The sequence below is a fragment of the Drosophila innubila genome (assembly GCF_004354385.1).
Source record: "Drosophila innubila isolate TH190305 chromosome 2R unlocalized genomic scaffold, UK_Dinn_1.0 1_C_2R, whole genome shotgun sequence".
Classification (NCBI taxonomy): domain Eukaryota; kingdom Metazoa; phylum Arthropoda; class Insecta; order Diptera; family Drosophilidae; genus Drosophila; species Drosophila innubila.
The window spans coordinates 11,895,573-11,916,772 of NW_022995374.1; the positions used below are offsets into that span (position 1 = coordinate 11,895,573).

Below are 21,200 nucleotides of genomic sequence, written 5' to 3' on the forward strand. Positions count from 1 at the left end.
ATATGTCACCCCATGGGGTAAATCCAATGTTGCAATGTTTGTTCCTTGTGTGTGTGTGTGCCTGTAAGTGTAGCAACTTAAGAGTCGGGCACAACTTGCCACATGCCACAGCTGTAGGAATTTAACAATTATGCAGCCGGCACTGTTGTTGCTCTGCCAGGAGCAACAGTTAAAATAGTTAATAATAATAAAAAAAAATAAACTTACTTAAATAATAAAAATAAAGGCTTAAAAATCAAAAGAACAAAGAAAATGGGAATAGGGATTCGAAATGGAAATGAGTATAAGAATGGGAATAGGGATTGTCTGAGAGGCAGCTTAAAAAATAGTTTAGCAGTCGTCAGTCAGAGAATCACAGTCACGTTTTTGCTCCCTCTCTCTCTCTCTCGCTTTTTCTCTCGCTTAGTAATGAGCCCGGCAAAGTTCTTGGAATTGCGCCAACGGCGCGTCCTTGAAACTGGTTTTTGGCCATAAACAAGATGGTCATTGCAGCCACAACGCTAACGACAGCGACTGCAACGTCAACGTCGACTGCGACTGCGACTGCAACTGCAACTGCAACAGTGACTAAGACTAAGACTAAGACTGTGACTACGACAATCGTTGGACTCCATTGGGCATGCAGATGGAATCCTTGCAGGCCATTAAAATTATACTTTTACTCTATTAATTAGAAGACGTCGTCGTGCACACACGAAATTTACGACAATGGCTTTAAGGCCAATTAAATGGCCATTTGGACGACATATTGTCCGGCGACGTCGAGCCGCAGCTTAAAAGCGTCCATAAAAATCAAACAGACAAGGCTCCAAGCGTCTGATAAAATTGGCAAAATTATTGCTGTACAGTAGCCCAGAGAGAGAGAGAGAGAAAGAGGGAGATAGAGAGAGAGAGAGAGAGAGAGAGAGAGAGAAGAAGCTAGAGAGACAGTCTAGAGTCAGGAACGGGTCAAAGCGCCATGGGACGTCATTTGATTAGTCTAAGTGCACAGTGGTCACTAGTATGATTACAGCAAAGTGAAATTGTTGACAATGGAGTGGATTAAAGATTTACGCAATTTTTATCAAGTAAAAGATACTCTAACAAGCGGAGACTGTATTGATTTCAGTTTATTTAATATAAAACATATATTTTTTTATATAATCAATAATAAATAAATTATTTGAAAAAAGTTATGGAATATTTTAAATATATAAATATACATATTTAAACAATTTTAAGAAATTTTTATAATAAAAGTTGTAAAATTAGTCTCATTTCTGCAAAATTTAAATAAATTATTGAAATTATTCTTCGCATAATTTTTCTAAGCTTTATTTTATTAAACTCACAAATCTTATTTGTTATAGATAGAAAAGTTTTTTTCGTGCACTGCTCAAACCATTTGCTCCACTGTGCAGTCGAAAGATACTCGTATCTAAGCAAATGCGCTCATAGATGCACACGCAAGTGTCGCATCAATTAGGCACTTTGGAGGCCACGTTAGTTGCTTGGCCAACTCGTTGGCTAGAAGACTGTCTCGACGATTTGAGCATTTGCTTAGCCAAGTTAGCATTGACTAGTCTTCGGTTCGATTCGTTGACGATTGTTGGCTAATTTGAAAAGTAAAAGGCAGTTGGCTAAATTACCCATCTAAGTGGCCGATGATCGACATCGTTGTTGCCTGTTTGCCTGCTTACCAATTGGCCTGGTTCATTGGCCAACCGCCTACATACTCGTACATATTTATGTATATACGAATAGACATCGAATTCTTTTCTATCGAAACGACAGCTGTTAACTGACCTTCCGGCAAATGACTTTTTCCTTGATTTACCAACAGTTGTTGAAGTGAAGTGCAAATATTTATCACACGCAAACAACAATAACAACATCAACACAAATATTATATAATCGCATGGCACACGAAAAAATTTAATAACACATTTGTTTGTTTATGTTATTCTTTTTTTATATTCTCTGATAATCACCTTATATGCGTTTATTGAACCGCTGGATATTCTGTTTTGCTGATAAGAATGATAAGCTCAGCACATCTCCAATCAGCTATCAGTGATCCTGCTGATTTACAGCTCAATTCGCTGTGCAATAAAAACCATAAATAGATGAGTTTATTATGGATTTTTCTAAATTAAGTAACTTTTGAAGAACGAATAAGCTGTTTTTGTGAACTAGTTCCGCATGTGAACTCTTAATACCATGCGTAGCCACCAATTGAAAATGTAAACAATCAATTAAAATGTCAACAAGGAAACAAATTGCAATGTTCAATTATTTTCTGTGCCAGTGATAAGAAGTATGCATCTCTTATCAGTTCGTCACACTGCAATAAAAATAGAAATTCTGGCATTATGTTTATTATTGTCTATTCTAAATTTAGCAACGCTCGATCTGTTTTGTTAGTGAATTTTCCCTATGAATGCGTGTTTTCTAGCGTTGCCACCTAGTCAATATTTATACACTATAGTGTGCTTAATTACACATCCCACTTTTAAACATAAATTTCGGTAGTTTTCGCCAAATCACCGTTAATCTAATTATAACATGTAAATAAAAAATAAAAAACAAAACAAAACGAACTTAATAATTAGACTACACATGAGTTTCTAAATATATTTTAAGGAAAACCACATTAGCATATTTAAAAAAACTTAAATTATTTAGAAATTATATAACTTACAACACCAAAACGTGGTAATTAAACTAAAACACAATTTTTAAAATGGGGAGAAAAATTGCATAGTTATTTACATGAAATAGATATTCAGATAGATAATAAATTGACAGACTAGCTTTAAGACAGCACACTTAAATACTCAGCTATTTTCTCTGAGTCAAAATCAATACCCTAAGGGGGAAAAAAGAAAGAAACTCGGATATCCCTAAACGAATACTTATATGAATGCATTTTGTTTGTTTGTTTTGTTGCTTGCAACAACAATAACAGCAATAATAACAACTCCAACTTTACACTTCACTTTTGCCAATTGGCGTTGAAAATTCGACGCGCCTGAAAACTGTAATTTATGTTAATTATACGCTCCGTTGAACGCGGAGCAAAATGAGGCGAAATGGAAAACTGAAATGTCTGTAGAGTAATAGTATTTAAATTGGGTTTTTGGGGCCTTAACTAATTTTGACGGGATGCGAATGAAAAACTAATGCGGCACTCCTACAATTGCAGCTAACAACAACAACAACAGCAGAAGCAGCAACAACAACAACACAACCAACAACAACAACTGTAGCAGCTAGAAGAAGAAGAAGAACAGCAACAGTTCATAGCATGCGTCTCTTTAAAACGCGCAAATCTACGGACACATACAGCACTTTATCAGCCGGCCAACAGCAGGAGCAGGAGTTGAGCAAGACCAGCAACATTTGCCACAGCAACAACATCCACAAGCAACAGCACAAATCTCACGCATTGGCAACATGCAGCAACAAATTGAGCAAAAGCATTGCCAACAGCACAGCAATATCGTCATCGTTGCCTGATCTGCACGACAACTCACCCGTCATGATCCTGAGTTGCACCACCCTCACCAGCAACGGCGGCGCCACAGCAACAGCAACGGCTGCAACGTCAGCAGCAGCAGCAACTGGCAACAATGTACAGCAACCATTGCGAACAGCCACGCCCACTTGCCTGCTAAGTGGACGTCAAACGCCTTCAGCGATATCAATGCTCTCGCTGCAAGAGACCAGCAACAATTTGCACAGACAACAACAACAGCAACAACATCAGCAGCAGCAACAACAACAACAGCAACCAACCATTTATGTGCCCAATAAACTGGGCAACAATGTCAACAATGCAGGCACAGCAACATTTCTGCTTAGCTACGCGAGCAGCAGCAATATTGCTGGCGCCCAGCAGCAACATCAGCAGCAGCAGCAGCAACATTATCAGCAATACATGGCACAGCGTCTGCATCAAAATGCAACATCTGCCTCAAACAGTTGTCTATATGATAAGTCTGGAGGCAGCAACATCTCCCTAGCTCCTGGTAAGTAAAAACTTAAAATTATCTCTATATAAATATGTGAGAATGTCCAGAGAAAGATCAACGTATAATTAGTAAAAATCACTTCATTGTTTATTTTATTTGTTCATATATTATTATATTATTACAAATTATCGGTTATATTGAACGATCTTTGCATTTTTATAGATTTATTCATTTAATTTCCCTGTTTTATTGGGTGCAATTGCTCAAGTTTAAGCCTATAAAAAACAAATTCATTCTGAAATTTTACGTTTTTTTAAAGTCCCACTTTTTAAGTATTTCGATTCCTTTTGTTTTTATTGAGAAATGTTGGCAATTGTGTGCAATCATTGAGCTGCCATTGGCAATCCTTGTTCCATCCCCTTGCCTGCTCCAGGTGAACGTTTCCATGTTGCAGGCACACAATGTTGACATTGTCGCTGTTTGCATCCAGCAACATGTATGTCTGAAAGTGTGTGTCTGTGTGCAACATGTTGACGAACCAAGTTGAATGCTCCTCGCATGCATTCTGCAGACGTAGAAAGTACTTAGGTTCCTCAACCCGTTGCACTTGCCACATGCTGCAGTTGCTATTGGCGCCCAGTTGCAATGCACCTCCCGGCAATAGATAAACTTGATCTCTGTCATGTTTTAGGCATAACCAACGACTTGTCACCAAGTCGATGAGAAATCGCGGCAAACTCTGCAACATATTCTGCAGTTGATCGTTCTCGAATTGTGTCTGCTGTTGCAGCTGTCGCAGGGTCAACACAAAGTGTGGCAGCAACATGTTGTCCTTGTCCAGTCGATGTGAACGCCGCAGTTGCCAGTAGAAACTTATCCAAAGCCAGAGCTTGAGCGGATTTTGGTTAACATTGCTGGGACTCAATTGTTGCTGCAATTGCCTCAATTCTGATGCACTTCTGGGCATCTCCAGAAATCGCACATTCCAAGCCAATCGCTGTTGTTGCTCCGTATTGAGATTCTTACCTAAATCCCGCGTCCAAGCATCGAATTGAATACTCGAACCGCTCAACTGCTCCAACACGGCTTTGGGTAGATTATAATTAAAGCCAACAGCCTGTGACTTGGCCAACAGCAATGCCAACAATAGCAAACAAAGCCCAACCATCTCCGTGTAAATTTTAACGCAAACTGCCGCCAACTTCCAAAATTAAGACGATGTAAAATCATTTCCGTTTTTGATTAAGAAATTTCATTAAAATGTAAAAATCTGTATTCTTCGTATAGCTCAATATACAGTATAACCTCGAGAATTCGGAAATTAAACCAAGAAGTGTCCAAATGTGGGTATTCGGATTTAAAAAAGCAAGAAAAACCTAAAAATAAAATATCTTTTACATATTTTTAACGTTGGATTGTTATTTTTTTTTTAAGTAAGAAATAATGAAATTTTTATCTCTTTAATTTACTTCAAATTTCTTAAATTCTTGTCCAGATATAAGATTGTATGAATTTTATCATAGCAAATAAGCTAGATTTTACTGTAATTTTGCATTGGGTTGAAAGAATTCCGTTAGCATTTTAGGCTTATCTTTTAAGTTGCTGCTGTAGCTTATCAGCTACAATGTTGTTGCTCCTTTGGCTCCGGCGAATGCACCCAATTTTTGATTACGTAAATTCTACAGCTAATATATCTCTCTTACTTTCCTTCACTCTCTTTTGCTGCTCTCTTAAGGTCACATGCCCGACTACAAGCTGGTGACAGCCGTGCCCGTTGTTGTCCTGGATGATGAACAGAAATTGGCGGTGGGAGCAACAGCAACAACAACAACAGCAACAGCTGAGATGAACAGCGATGCCAGCAGCAACATCAGCAGTGTTAGCAGCAACACAGGTAGCACTGCCTCCTTGGCCAGCACCACGCGAAATGGTAAGTACCTCAGTAAATCAGCTTCCAAAAATAGATGCAAATCCCCCCCCAAAAATCCCCAAAATCACTCGAGTAAATGCGCTGAAATTGATTTTTAAATGATACGCCGCCTCGCTTGGCGCTTCCTATTTTTATTTATTATACGAGTTTGATCCAAATGGAAATCTGTCTTGAGCATTTAAGATTACCCATAAATTAGATGACTTTGCTGAGTGCTGTCAAGTGGTTGCTGCTGCTAATTTTGTAAACTTATTTTAATTGATACTCCAAAATTGTACATTCGAGCTGGAAGTAAACTAAACGAAGCAACTAATATTCTCTTTCCACTCAAATATTGATATACTTACCTTTTTAAGCCAAAAGAAAACAAGTTTCTGTTTAAATTTTAAAAAATACTTTATTGAAGTTTCTTGTAAAAGTTTCTCTTTTTCTGTGGTTTGAAATAAATCATAATGCTTATGATTTATTAAAATGCACATATAATTATTATTATCTTAAAATGTACTTATCAGGTTCTTAATATAATTGATTTGTTAGTGTCCCATTCTAAATCATTTGATCCATTTCCGTTCGTTCCATCTACGCACTTATTATGGTCCAATTGGTTATAGTCATTGATTTTGGCTGCTGCTTTAAAACATTTCCGCATCTGCCGATTGCTGCCAATTGTCATCGATACCTTTATGTGTGTGTGTGTGTGTGTGTGTATAGCACACCCTGAAATACCGTATTGACCCGATTTTGCATTGTTGCGTCTCTGTAATGCGATCCAACAACGTCCATATGGTGACTGCGACTGCGACTGCCACTGGGATTGTATCTTTTATGTCTGGGTATGGATTGAATATGTATGTGTGTAGTTCGTGCGAGTGCGGTTTCGGTTACGGCCCTAAAGCCCATAAGCGACCAAGTGTGACAAAGCGTGGCATTATGTGATCCATTGAGTGATGATTCGCAAAGTATTCGCCGAGCTGGAAGAGTTACAAATACTCATACTCACACTCACACTCATACTCGCACTCACACTCATTCTCGTATTCGTATTCGTTTGTGACATGCGCTGAAATGTTGCGGTTCGCTTGTTATGCAGTTGATGAGATTACTCGACTGCAAACTACAAGTAAATGGCAAATACTTGTTGTAAGTAGCTAGAAACGGGAACAGCAATATCTGAAAGATACTTCAAGGGGAAGCAAACATGTCACTGAGTCTCCTTTAATTAATTAGCCAAACTATCTATGTTTTATATTAGTCAAGACAATCTATTGACCAAATAAAAATTTCTATTTTTGTTTTTTTAATTTTAAAAATACTGAAATTCGATGAAAATAATTTTTATTTTTTTTAACTTGTTCTTAAAACAATAGACAATAATATTAAAAAGAGAAATTATATAAAAATCAAACAAAACAATATTTTTTTGTCAAAGCACTTTCTGTACTAGCTGATTATTATTTTGCTGATTTATTTCTTTATTATTTTTTATTTTTCTTAATTTTACATTTTATATATCAAATAAGTTATATTTTTCTTCTTCAAAACAATTATATGACTTACTGTATTTGCTGTCCAAGTAAGTAGTTCAATAACCATGTCATGGGAAAGTAACACAACATTTGCATAATATGCCACTGACCGACGAACCAAACGAATTCAATCCAATCCAATCCGTCCCAGAACATGTACAACAACAAACAAAGAAATGAGGAGCACAACAAATGCAATAATATCTCACGTACGAATTCGAATTTGAGCTCGACTTTGAGTACGAGTACGAGTTCGAATTGCAGAAATTCTTTTGATCCAGATCGGCCTATAACGGAGAGTATGAACGGATTGCAAAGGAGAGGCAATGAAATCAAAGTCTTGACTGGATTGAGATCGATAATCGGGCAGTAAAATAAATCAAGCTGAAGGGGAAACATGTAATAAGCGATAATCCAGCATAAATGCGCATGCGTGCAGTGCCAAGAGAAGATGTCGATGGATAAAAATGGGGAGGGAAAAGGAGATGGTGATAGCGACCGATCCCAGCGCCAGCCCGAAATTATAGCATTTATATTATGCCAACTTTCAACTGGCAACTGCCAACTGTCGATTGCCAATTGCCGACAGCTGGCCAAGAAGAGTGTTGATGTTGGCGCTTATTGATTTCTCATGATGCTCTTTTGTCGTTGTTTGGTTTCTTATCCATCATTCAACCGTTTCTCATCTGTATTCGGTTCGATTCGTTGGACAATCATGGCCATAATTTGAGAACTGATGAAAGCAATTTGCAGCTACGCAAGCAATTTAATGTCGCTGTTTGACCTTGCGCGGCACATTCAGAGAATCTTCTCCAATCTCTATATCTTCTTCTTCTTTTTACATACAATTCTTTTTGGCTTTGCCTCTAATTAAAAGCAATTAAGATTGGCATTAGATCGACACAGCGCAATGAACTCAACTCTGACACGCAATGCAGATGATGATGACAATGATGATGATGACAGATAGCACCAGCTGTCCACCTGACTGAAGCTGGACTTTCTCGTTAATAATTGTAATTTCAGTCATTTAGACTGGGAATACCATCTTCAGTAGGCTAAACGTTCTCATCGCATTATCTGAATTTTTGTAGAATCTCTAAAAAGTCCGGAAAAAACTATTTCGGTAAAAGGTTCTATTTCAGTTTTCTTCTTTCGGTTTCGGTATCAGTACCGGTACGTAACGTAAAATTTTTTGAACGAAATAAATAAAATTTGAATGCAGAACAAATTCAGATGCCAAATCATGATCAAAATGACATTCCGCTTGACAATTGGTACAGTTTTGCCAAAGTTATGTCAGTTCGAAGTTGGTCAAGCCACTGACCTAGCAACTTTACAAGTCAAAATATTTCTTAATTTTTACATGATTTTTTACAGGAAAATGAAAGGCTCCAGAATCAAGTTTAAAGTGTCGTTTTATACTTATAACGATATAAGGAGTTGATTAAAAGTAAAAACTTGAGATTTAAAATTTTGAATTTTCAAAAATTCAAAGGCTATAATGGTTAAAAAATAATAAAATTTTCTAAATGCACAATATTTAAATGCAGTATGAATAAAGAGACCGAATCATGATCAAAATGGCATTCTGTTTAAAAATCGGGTCAGTTTTCTTCAAGCTATGACAGTTGGAAGTTTGTCAACTCTTGTCAATCGGTGTTCGGTACTTGAAAGAGAATTAATTTCAGTTACGGTTTCAGTTGCGGTACTAAAAAAGAAACGGTTAGTTTCGGTTAACGGTTCCGATACAGTGTTATTCCCTAATAAATAGACATTACTTTTTTATAATTTTTTGTTAAAAAATATTAATAATAATTTCTGCTTTGAAAATTATAATCCCTGCTGTACTGGACTGTTCTTCAAGCATTTCTTCAGACTATCGCACAATGTTTTTGCAGCTCTCTTAGTTGCCACACAGCTGCTTCCTCTGTGGGATTCCTCTCCTCCTGCAACTCCTCCTGCTGCTGTTAGCATGTCAGCCGGCAAATTGCAACAAAGCCATCTCTGAGCTGGCCTGGTCAGGAGGCCTGGCGGGCATTTGACACCGTCTTGAAAGTTAAGTGGGTGTAGAATTTGTGGCATGTGGCATGTGGCCGGCGGTCGTTTTTGATTCTCTTTCTCGCTCTCTCTCTCTCTCTCTCTCTCTCTCTCTCTCTGTCTCCCTCTCTGTGAATGTGCTGAGTGTGGCAGAGGCTGTCATATAATTGATGCCTGCGCCATTTGCTATTATTGTTTAACACTCGCCAGTCGAAGCCAACTAACCAATGTGGCGATCCCCTTGCCCATTCTCAACTGCGTGCTGAAAACTTTAATCAAAGGCAAATGGACAAAGATGCAAGGCGAGATGGAGCAGAAGAGAGGAGAGGCGGGCAAAGTCGGTCAGGACTGGGTGGAGTTGAAGTTGAAGTTGAAGCTGGAGTTGGAGTTGGTTCAACTGTCAACCCGAATTGAGGCTGCATCAGCGCCCACACATTGATCGGATCATTCCCCGCGGCTGCTCTGCTGCTGCGTCTATTAAACATCTTTGGCACGAGTCGGGAAGTCGCAGAGGCCGATGACGATGCCGATGCCGATGCCAATGCCGATCCCGATGGAGTCCAAGTCGATGGCAATTCTATGCATGACTATGAGATCGTAGCGCACTTAATGTCGTAGATGAAAATAGTTTTCAAAATTTTATTGAGTCCATAATGCGCCTGGATCCATGGGCAAATGCGATGCCAATACGCTTTTGTTGTTATTGTTGCCAATTCCGATTCTCTTTTGCATGTTTTATACTAATTGTTTGAGTTCCATCTCTCCACTCATACGGTCTCGCTTGCGGTGAGGTGACTGTGATAAATATGGAACAAGCGCATAAATTTGTTTATTAACGAGCCAAATGCTCGGACTGAAACTAAAAACTTCACTCCGGATGCCTTTTTAAGTGTTGGCAATTGCTGTTAAACCAGATCGTAAAAATATTTTACGACGTTATTCAGATTGCCTCCGCAAAGGACTTTGGTTAGAACATTTTGTGATTGGTTATGCATCGTTTGTAATTGAGGTGTGTTTAGTGTTTAATAACTGTACACCACCAGCACACCACACCACACCACATTACACCACAGGCTATGCAGTTAATAAACGATTCACATGCATAAGTACTGATGTTTGTATGCATATGTCTGCATTTGAACTGCGTATTATGAATATGCACTTTGTTTTTGTTAATCGATTTGAATACTAAAAAATATATATTTGAATACTAAAAAATATATTGCCTGATTGTGAGTTGATTATATAATACCACATAACTACTGTTGACAAGTAATCCCGCATTAAGATTTGAAAATTACGATGACACATTGCAAATAAAGTGCAGCTGAAAAGAAATAGCAATTATTGGAACCTTTGTGTCAATTATTTATTTACATAACAGTATGACAGACTAAAATAGACATTTTTTTGTATTTCTATCAGAAAGTAAAATATTGTCTTTAGCATTTAATAAGATAAGGACTTTAAACAGCATTTTATTAAGTATATTTATGTTAACAATTACATTGTAAATTGCATTAATTGAATAATTAGGTGATTATTAGTTAAATAACAATAAAATACGTGATATCTCAACACAAGCCCTCGCCATCGTCCTCCTCCTCCTCCATCTGGTTAGGATTGGCATCGTCAATTTTTTTTTGGATTTCAATGCCTTTTGGCAATGGAATGTTCTTGGATAGAATCGCATATTCCACATCCATGTGTCGAATGAATGGAGCATGCAGCATTCTGGCAGCCAGCTCCGGATCCTCATCGTCAAAGGCTTGCAGTAATGCACTCAATGTTTGCACTTCCTCGGGTTCACAACAGCTGCCCCATTCCTTGAATGATTTCTCCGCTTCCACCGGGTCGCCCCGGGCCAACTGGACGAGTGTAAGTGCGACAACCAGACGACCGATTTGGCCATACGATTCGGTTTGCTGATTCAAGCCTATCTCTTTTTTAAGCGCAGTTGTCGCCTCATCATAACGCTTGAGCTTCACCAGCAATCTAGATATTTTTGAGCAAATTTCAGCTGCTTGGCGTGTCGAGTCCTCGATAAGAATCACCTCGACTGCTTGCTGATAGAAGCGTAGTGCCAATTCCGGATGCTTTTGCTCCGTCAATTTGGCCGCTTTGTCCAATGCTGCTGCTGCTGCCTCGGGCGATCCATGATGCTGGTACAAGCTGCACGCCTTGCTGGCATATTCCTCCACATCCGTCAATGTATTCGTTTCCTTGGCCAACAAGAAGATCTGCTCGTAACACTTGGCGGCATGGAACCACGCTTTGTTGTTCTTGTGGCACTCAATTGCCTTGAGAAAGCATTCCTTGCTTTTGTCAAACGATTTAGCTATTCGATATGCAGTTGCCGCCTTCGAGTATTCGTCAGCCGCACTGTCGTAGTCGGGCACCCACTTCAACAGGGACGTTTTCAGGCTCTTCTCCGCGGTACGGACAAGTTCCTCTGCCTCGGCAATTTTCTTAGCAGCCAGAGACATTTTTTCTGCTGGCGAAAAAATCAATTGTTGTTTATGTATGCAATGTGACCGTATGCGGTAAGCGTAAAAATACAACAGTTTGTTTTGAAAAAGTTCAAGTGAACGCGTCATTGAAATGAGCGAGTGAACTAATTCAGTCATATATTTCGCAATTGCACAGTTTTAATATAATTCTCTACATATAATATTAGCATGATGTTCTACGATGGGAATCAATTTCTTTATTAATTACATATAACAATAAATGAATATCATGTATACATATTTTTTTAAATTCTGACCAACTGATTTATTTAACAATTTGAACTAGAAATCCCAACTCTAAAAAATACATACAGAAAATACTAACTTTTCGTTGTATCGATTGCATTTATATGTATCGATATATCTTGTAAGCGATACGCTTGTTATGTGGGCGCGAAATTGTGACGTGTGTTTAAATTTAATTTGAAGTCCGTCAAGTATGCGCAAATATTTCCATGATAATTTAATAAAAATGCAGATATATATTTGTAGGTGAAAGTTTCAAGCTAATTTACCGCAAAGCTTGGCCTGTCAAATCGGCTATTCAAACTGCGGTTTATACACATAAACACACAAATACATGTACTGCTTTCAGACCGACCTTTGTTGTGGTCACTGTGGCACAATCAATGCTTGTAATCCAATGCCAGGGACACGTGTCAGTCTGCCAGCCCTGAAGGGATCAACATGGTCAACAGACAAGATGCAAGCAAATATAATTCGATATTTTATTTATTCATACTCAAATGTGTCGGCGGCATTTTGCCTGTGAGGTGTTGAGATTTATTGAAGCATTCTAATTGAGTTAGAAATCACTTTCTGATTGGATTGTTCACTCTGTCTCTGTCTTGCAGTGTTTACTTGGGGCAAGCGCATGAGTCGCAAACTGGATTTGTTGAAGCGCAGCGAATCCCCCGCCTCCGCCTCCAACAACAGCACAACCCACAAGTCACACACGGATCTGCGCAGTCTGTTCCACTCGCCAACGCACCACAAGTCCAGTAACAACAACAGCAGCAACAACAACAATAATGCATCTCCAACGCCTTCGGGAGTCTATCAAAGCAGCACGCTCAAAAAGTGCAAGTCGGGACCCATTGAGACGATCAAGCAACGTCAGCATCACCAGCAACAACAACAGCAGCAACACCAACAACAACCACTACAGGTTCAGGATATGACCAACAGAGGGAGCCAGAGTGCACAATCAACGCCCACTCATCAATATCAGCCAGTGGCACGCCCACAAAAGGCGCTCAAGAATTTCTTTCATCGCATTGGCTCCACGGGCATGTTGAATCATCGTTCGCATAATCTGCTCAAGGCATCGGAGGCAGCGCAGCAGGCGACGCCACAGAGTCAAACATTGTATCGCAGCAGCTCGACGAGTCAGTTGTCCAGTTGCTCCTACATCAAATGCGATGATCCCACCGAGGGATTGAATCTGCAGCGACAGCAGCGTCATCATCATCTGCAGCATCAGCAGCAGCAGCAGCATCTGAAGTCCAGCAGCTGCGATGACATTGCCAAGGTGAGCAGCTGCCTCGCGGTCAGCAGCAGCAGCGGCAGCGCAGCCGGCAGCAGTGTGGGATCACCGCCCAATGGAGTGGGAGTGGGAGCAGCAGCTGGAGCAGGTGCAGCGGTTGGTCAGCAGGATGCAGCACGTCGTGGTGCGTTTCCCTATGCCTTTCTGCGCTCCCGTCTCTCTGTGCTGCCCGAGGAGAACGGCGGCTCTGTGCTGCTCAAGCGCGAGCAACTGCAGCGGGAGGCGGTGGCGGCGGCGGCAGCAGCTGCAGCGGCAGCAGCAACAACAACAACAACTCAATCCCAATCTCCGTTGGCGCAACGTCGATCGCCGGAGCAACAGCTGGCGAATGTGTCGCGCAATGACAGCATCTCGTCCAAGGACTGGGAACCACTTTACCAAAGATTAAGTAGTTGTCTGAGTTCAAATGAGTCCGGCTACGACAGCGATGGTGGCACTGGCACAGCTGGTGTCGGATCCGGTTCCGGTTCCGGCATCGGTGTCGGAGTCCCAGCTGGTGCTCGTCTGGGCAATAATCTTAGCATCTCTGGCGGAGATACAGAATCTATTGCCTCGGGCACACTCAAGCGCAATTCGCTAATCTCGCTCAGCTCCTCGGAGGGAGTGGGCATGGGCTTAGGATTGGGTCTAGGCATGGGCATGAGCTCCTCCTCCTCGTCGGTGCGGAATAGCATTTGCAGTGCACCCGTCTCCCTGGGAGGCTATAACTATGACTACGAGACGGAGACGATCCGGCGACGTTTCCGACAGCTGAAGCTGGAGCGCAAATGCCAGGAGGATTACATCGGACTGGTGTTGTCACCCAAAATGGTTGTCACCAACAACAATGAGCAGCAGTATCGATACCTCATCGTCGAACTGGAGCCATATGGCATGGCCCAAAAGTGAGTATCTAAACATGTGCATGTAAATATTATAATCTCATCTCTTGATCCTCCTGCTCCACAGGGATGGTCGACTGCGTCTGGGAGATGAGATCGTGAATGTGAATGGCAAACATTTGCGTGGCATTCAATCCTTTGGCGAGGTGCAGCGTCTGCTCAGCACCTTTGTGGAGAACTGCATTGATCTGGTGATAGCGCACGATGAGATCGCCACCGTGACCGACTTCTATACCAAAATCCGCATCGACGGCATGAGCACACAACGGCAAAGACTCAGCTATGCCCAGCGCACGGACAGCCTCAACAGTTTGCAGAGCCTGCAGCTCCAGGTGGAACAGGAGCAGGAACGGGAGCGGGAACGTGAACGGGAGGAGGGCGAGGATCAGTGCGATGCACGCTCGCTGGCCAGTGTCAGCACACTGCCCACGCCCATGCCACTGATGCAGCATCGACGCAGCTCCACGCCGCGTCCCTCGCTGGACGTGAGTGGGTCGGAGCAGGAGCTATTACGGCGCAGATCAAGGAGCTCTTCAGGTCAGCGCAGCTTGGCTTTAACGCCGACACCGCTCTTTAACCACCAGCAAACACCAACAAACAATGACAACAACAACACCTCCTCCGCCTCCTCCACTGTTAACATCTCAGCTAACACCAATAACGAATCCTACACACCTGTGTACGCGAATCGGGCTGCGAGCATCTGTGTGGCCTCCTCCCTGGCGGATGATGAGAAGTGGCAGCTGTTGGCCCGCAAACGCTGCTCCGAGGGGGCAGCCCTCTCAACGGAGGGCCAACAGTTTGGTCAGCGCACTCACTATGCCCGCAACTCCATTAATCTAACCAATTCACATTATCGCTCGCTGAGATTCGCCCATTCGCGGCTCAGCTCCTCGAGGCTCAGTTTGTTTATGCAGACGCCAGCAGCAGCAGCGGGGGGAGGAGGAGGAGGAACGGGGGCAGGAGCAGCAGCAGCGGGGAGTAACAATCCAGACGAGAGCAATACTGACACCCAAACCACTGATCTCACTAATAATATGCCAACCCAGCAGCAACAACAACCACATCAACCACAACAACAACAACATCAACAACAACAACCACACCATTCATTATACATCAAGCACACGCAGAAAAGCGTTTCATTGTTTGCGCCTAATCCATATCTTAATTCCTGCTCCACTGCATCATCCTCAATAGCATCAAGCACCTCATTGGCACCTCCCGCCGCCTCTTTAATGCATCATCGTCCATCGCTGCCGGTGGCGAAGCTAACAATCCGTGACGAGGAGATGGCCGAAGTCATACGCGCTTCCATGAGCGAGGGTGAGCCTAACACAATAACCTACATCCCACTCAAGTCATTTATGGGAATCACTCTCTAATCCTCTGCTAATCTTCTATGTAGGAAACGGACGCTGCACGCCCAAGACCATTACCTTCTTCAAAGGATCTGGCATGAAGTCGTTGGGTTTCAGCATTGTTGGTGGACGGGATTCGCCCAAGGGCAACATGGGCATCTTTGTGAAGACAGTCTTTCCCTCTGGCCAAGCAGCAGACGATGGCACACTGCAAGCGGGTAAGTTCATCATTGATTATTGCTCCGAGTCTTGTATAACATTCAAGGATTCGTTGCAGGCGATGAGATTGTGGAAATCAATGGACACTCCGTGCAGGGTATGAGCCATGCCGAGACCATTGGACTCTTCAAGAATGTACGCGAAGGCACAATAGTGCTCAGGATCTTGAGAAGAAAGTGAGTACTTATAAAAATAATTTCAATAATAATAATTCTAATTCCCGTTTCCATTTCTATTCTCAGACTACAAAAGGCTAAATCAATGGGTACATAGAACTACAGATCAATGGAACAACTTATAAAGTTCAAGTTATTAATAAAATAAATATATTTTTAAATCTATTGTTAATACCTTAACTTGCATTATGACTGTATATTGAAAGCTATAATTTAGTTTAGCTTTAATTTTTGTAAACGTACAAAACCCTCATGAAATATGCACTCAACAAATTTATGTATTTAGTACATATCACTATATAAATAAATGTTTAACTAGCTGGTGTTACCCGGCATTGTCCGTATTTTCATAGTCATAACATGTTGTACATTATCCAATATTGAAGTGAAGCATAGAACTTAAAACCCAATGTTACCCCATAAGAATACAATTTTAAAAATAAAATGAGCCTAAAATTTAAAAATGCATAGACAGTTTTCCAAATATTATCATATCATTAACAGCTTCTAAAAGATGTACAAGTTCTCAAACATAATAATAACTAACTAGAAATTAATAATTATAATTATTGAAAATATAATAATTAACTTTAGATCTACATTGTTTTATTAATTAGGTTGCGGCTTTTTTTAATTTCAGGCTTCATTTTTATCATTCTGTTTAGTCTCCTCCGATTCTGCTTTGTCGCCTTTTACTATCAGTCTTTGTTTCTTCACGAAATGATCTATGCGGTTCTCTAGGCTCTCTGGAAAATAGCTTAAATATATATTCAGAAATTGAGAAATAGTCTAGTTTAACTTACCGCAACGCTTGCGCTGGAGGAGCGGCTGATACTGACGTGGTTTGACCGAATCCTGCAGCATAAACACCTGGGCACTCATCTTTTGTGGCTTGAACTGGAGCGAAAGCATCTCCTCCAGCTGCATCAGGACATTTCGTATCATGCTGCACTTTACGCTAAATTGTGTCCATTCACCCTGCACGTTCTCGATGAGCTTCTGCAGATTCTCCTCGCTGTAAACCCAATCGGTTAGGTCGGGCTCAGTAGCAGCTGTCTCGTCAATGTCCGTTTCCATTGTGGATAAATCCACATCATCATCATTATCAATTTCAGCGGCATTCGCTGAATATGATGGATTTGTGCGACGCGTGGTATGAGCACGGAAATCACAATGGAATAGATTTAAGGGCAAGCCAATGGCAGGTGTATACTGCGGCTTGCAAGGATTTTTGGCGACATCTAGTAACTCTGTAATAATGCTAGGCTGCTCATGCCTCTGTCCAACGAGCAACAACACGGCCATGATGCAGCGTATCTGATGCCAAAGAAATGCGTTCGCCTGTATCTCCAAATAGTACATTGCATAACCTGTAACAATTAAAAGAAAATCCAATTAAAAGGATTTTTATTGTGGTTCAGTTACTCACCAGAATCCGGATCCCTCTGCAGTTCGGTATGTTCGCATGGTTTTATCTGGGCAACCTGCAGATTTCGCATATAATTTGTAACACCATTGTGTACATCCATTTTACAAAAGTTTCGAAAATCTCCATGATTCACAAGTAATTGACAAGCAGCTCGCATAGCTTCAATGTCCAGATCTCCCTTTGGAAAATAGTAGCGATAGGTTCGTGCAATGCAGTCGAAGCGTGCACTATAAACTGGACTACGCAGTGGCATCCAGGACACACATTGGATGTTCTTGGGCAGCACACGATTCAGCAAACTGCAATAGTCAATTTCAGCCGCCAACGACTCCGCATCCATTTGGACATCAGATGCAAACTTGCTACGCAAATCAATGGATATCACTTGGCAAAAGGCGCTCACTTCCTTGTCCGTGCGACCGCAGCGATGGTAATTGGAGGTGGCGCGGGATTCAATCAAGCAGGTACGCAAGAGAGCGCGAAACAAGAAGGATTCTGTAAAATTTGAATTTGAGTTCCGTTAAAAATCGGTTATAGTCGATCACTTACCAATAGTGTCGTTGGAGTCCTCCTGACAGGCAAAACCCTGATAATCCCAGCCAAAGTAGACGATCTTGAGCAGCACATGACGCTTGTGTGCACTGCAATCAAAACCATATAATACACATTCCGAACGGATAAAAGACAAATGCTTACCTGGACCAATCAAACTTACGTTGCTTATCCCGTTTGCTAGTAGGTTTATCTTCTACTAGCATCGCATCCGGCGTTGGTACTCTCTCCCCGTCCTCCTCCAGCAACAATGTTTTGTATTCAGCATTGTTTTTGTCGCTCTCCGACAGCTTTTTCTGCAGCAGATTTTTTAGTTGAAAATTGTACGCCTCGAGCTGCACAATTTTATCAATTAGCTCGGTTTTACTCAGTTGCTCTAGCGCCTCACGTGACAGGCCCTTTAAACGTTTATTAATCACCACTTTCCTGCTCATCTTGTTAAATAGTATTTATAAACAAATGCAACACGTGCGGCCGGCTCAGAAACATTTATGGGCAACTACCGATGTTAAGCCGAGGGTTGCCCATCCAGTAAAATTTTCGATCTGGTTCGATTTTTTGTACTTAAAAAATACGTACATTTCCGAAAAGAAGTATTTTGAATTTTTTACCTTTTCCCAATTTAGATTACAATTTTTTAACTTCTCTTCCCGAGGGCTGACAAACTTAAAATCTTCATTAAAATATTTACCTTAATTTTGTCTAAATTCAAATTTTATATTTTCATCAAATTTATTGATATTTTTTGCGTTGTTTTTAAAATTTGCAATTTTTATCAGTGATGGACAACCATATCGTCAAAGCAAGTTGATAATTGAAATTTATTAATCGTTTACTGCGATGAGTCCACATATCAATCGATATATCTATCAATATTTTTCACAACCCTAATATTAGACAGTAAACAGAGTTTTTTTTTTTGGTCGCATCACGGTCAATAAAATAAATGTAGTGAAAAACTTGCAAACCGTGAAAATCAATTTACAGTAACAACTTTAAGGGTATCTGAGAAAGCATAATAGCAATCTTAATTTGTAATATAACTTATTAAACATGCTGGAGGGATGGTATTGTCGCTCTCTGGCCAACCAGAAGACCCCGACTGACAATAACACGGAACGAGAGCAGCTAGAAAGTGACGATGAATTACAATCCAAGCCATCTGGCACAGTTTCTGGAGCAGCACCAGCTGCCTCTAGCTCAGCATCCACAGGCACAGCAAATGTCAACGTGGACTACAAGGAGCGTTACAGGAATTTAAAGCGCAAACTGAAATTCCTTATCTATGTATGTGAAGCTGTAAAAATAATTAAAAATGTGTCCTTCAACCGTGTTGTGCTTTTAGGAAAACGAGTACTTTCAGGATTTGCTGCATACAAACCAACGACGCTTACTAAAGGTTTCCCGCGATCGATCGTTCCTAATTGATCGTCTCTTGTTATATGAGAAACCAGCCAAAGACTCCAGTGACAGCGATGCCACTGATAGCTCCAACTCGGACGCGGAACCCGCGACTTCGTCGGGGGTCCAAGTACACAACACACTCGATTCTTCAAAGGAGGCTGCTGCACAGCGGAAGAAGCACAAGGATCCAAAGTTGGCTCTACCTGGAACACATCCTGCTGCCGTGGGCGGGGCAACACGTGGACGTAAGCGTAAAGTTATGTCCGGTGGAATTATTCAACATCAGTCGGCGGGCAAGAAGCAGCTGATGACAACGGCTACGGCAACGGTATCGCCCTCATTGCTGCAACAACAACAACAACTACAGCATCTGAGTGCTAGGGATGCAACTAGTTCCCTAAGCACCGCGGAAATAACACGTCAATTACAGGAACGTCGTCCCACCCCCATAGAGCTAATGAGTCCGGAGTGTGCCTCCGCCACAGTTCCCGCTACGATGCTCAGCGATGAGAGTCCGTCCAAACTGTAAGCTATGCACCTATTAAACTTAAATCAATTTACAACATTTGTTTTCTTTTGCAGTTATCCAAACGAGAGCTTGCAACATTTAATGGAGGATGATTCGCCTTGTCATGTGGCAGCCGAGGAATGCGTTCCCATGGTGTACACCAATTGATGTACTATAACTAATTAACTTACATTATATGAAATTAAATTAAATTTTAGTCTTTTGAATTGCTAATACAACTTATTAAGACAACATTCTCGCCGCGGACCATCAGCTGTGGGATTTCGCGTCGCAGCTGCACATTCTTCCGGCTTAGACTCTTCACGTGCACAACGGGCAGAGAAATACCCAACTGAAGAAGCCGTGCACTGCATTCTTCTGATGCGGCAGTGCCATGGATCTTCTGTTCACCATACTTGTACTTCCGACGCTGCCAAATCTCAACTGCGTTCTTCAGCAACAGATTCCATTGTTTGTCAAAGGCCACAAGTTCACCTTCGATGGTGCCGCCAACGCCGTGCTCTTTCCGCAGGTAGACCCGTACCCGTGTTTGTGTATTGGGTGGCAAGTAACTCTGCAACAAAGCCAAAGGTCCTTCCGCACTGGCCATGTGTGTGTGAAGATTGCGATGGTGTTTTGCCTTCGTGGTGCTTGCTATAGCCATCTGATGTGGCTCGAATCGTCGAGTACTCGCAACCTGGTCAACTGACGAGGCTGTGGAAGGTGTCTTCTTAACTGCGACTTCATTGCTGCTTTGTTTCTGTTTTTTGTTTAGTTCCCAAACACCAACTTTTGTAAGCGCACTTTCAAACGCAGCTATGTTTTGATACAGCACTTTTGGCGTCTTATCAGTAACCTTGTAATCGGCGGCATATAGCGCACGTAGTGGATTGAAACGTTCACTCCCCACATCCAGTTCCTCCGGCGCATTCGTTTCGTCCTTTTCAGCCGTATCGCTCATGTTTACCTATTTATTTCGATTAATGTGATCATAATTTCAAATAAATATATCGATACACTATCGTTTGTTGGTGCGAGCATCAGCGGCATTCCCTGATATGGAAACTTTCATTTTATCAGATCGCCTTTAAAGCCGTGTTTATGTAAAATAATAGAAATAAAAGTACAATAGTGCATTATAATAATGTAATAAGGGCATATTATG

General features: G+C 41.4%; 6 protein-coding genes across 8 annotated transcripts in view; 2 read left to right on the forward strand and 4 right to left on the reverse strand.

Annotated features, from left to right (window-relative positions):
• LOC117782957 overlaps positions 1 to 16,492 on the forward strand; it is a 51,278-nt gene extending 34,786 nt beyond the window's left edge. For all 3 annotated transcript variants that reach the window (XM_034620076.1, XM_034620077.1, XM_034620078.1), the window contains exons 4-10: positions 3,185 to 4,010; positions 5,689 to 5,883; positions 12,814 to 14,389; positions 14,454 to 15,712; positions 15,795 to 15,965; positions 16,025 to 16,142; positions 16,209 to 16,492. In XM_034620076.1, coding sequence (XP_034475967.1) covers positions 3,287 to 4,010; positions 5,689 to 5,883; positions 12,814 to 14,389; positions 14,454 to 15,712; positions 15,795 to 15,965; positions 16,025 to 16,142; positions 16,209 to 16,239 — 4,074 coding nt within the window. In that variant the 5' untranslated portion in view covers positions 3,185 to 3,286 and the 3' untranslated portion in view covers positions 16,240 to 16,492. The remainder of the gene's footprint in view (positions 1 to 3,184; positions 4,011 to 5,688; positions 5,884 to 12,813; positions 14,390 to 14,453; positions 15,713 to 15,794; positions 15,966 to 16,024; positions 16,143 to 16,208) is intronic.
• On the reverse strand, positions 4,122 to 5,121 carry LOC117785755. The gene has a single exon (XM_034623972.1). It carries the CDS (start codon positions 5,119 to 5,121, stop codon positions 4,282 to 4,284), a length of 840 nt encoding a protein of 279 aa, XP_034479863.1. The 3' UTR covers positions 4,122 to 4,281.
• On the reverse strand, positions 10,891 to 11,985 carry LOC117782960 (gamma-soluble NSF attachment protein-like). The gene has a single exon (XM_034620080.1). The coding sequence runs from the start codon at positions 11,933 to 11,935 to the stop codon at positions 11,024 to 11,026; it is 912 nt and encodes a 303-aa protein (XP_034475971.1). The 5' UTR covers positions 11,936 to 11,985; the 3' UTR covers positions 10,891 to 11,023.
• A 125-nt stretch (positions 16,493 to 16,617) lies between the features above and the next one.
• Positions 16,618 to 18,610, reverse strand: LOC117782959 (tRNA pseudouridine(38/39) synthase). Its single transcript, XM_034620079.1, has 5 exons — positions 18,268 to 18,610; positions 18,121 to 18,212; positions 17,572 to 18,066; positions 16,946 to 17,512; positions 16,618 to 16,888 (listed from the first exon to the last, which is right to left on the reverse strand). The coding sequence occupies exons 1-5, from the start codon at positions 18,555 to 18,557 to the stop codon at positions 16,779 to 16,781; spliced, it is 1,554 nt and encodes a 517-aa protein (XP_034475970.1). The 5' UTR covers positions 18,558 to 18,610; the 3' UTR covers positions 16,618 to 16,778.
• Positions 18,611 to 19,040: 430 nt separating this feature from the next.
• LOC117782897 lies at positions 19,041 to 20,247 on the forward strand. The gene is made up of 3 exons (XM_034619994.1): positions 19,041 to 19,410; positions 19,469 to 20,052; positions 20,110 to 20,247. The coding sequence occupies exons 1-3, from the start codon at positions 19,177 to 19,179 to the stop codon at positions 20,201 to 20,203; spliced, it is 912 nt and encodes a 303-aa protein (XP_034475885.1). The 5' UTR covers positions 19,041 to 19,176; the 3' UTR covers positions 20,204 to 20,247.
• LOC117782899 (U7 snRNA-associated Sm-like protein LSm11) lies at positions 20,097 to 21,050 on the reverse strand. The gene has a single exon (XM_034619995.1). It carries the CDS (start codon positions 20,994 to 20,996, stop codon positions 20,250 to 20,252), a length of 747 nt encoding a protein of 248 aa, XP_034475886.1. The 5' UTR covers positions 20,997 to 21,050; the 3' UTR covers positions 20,097 to 20,249.
• Between the last annotated feature and the right edge of the window lie 150 nt (positions 21,051 to 21,200).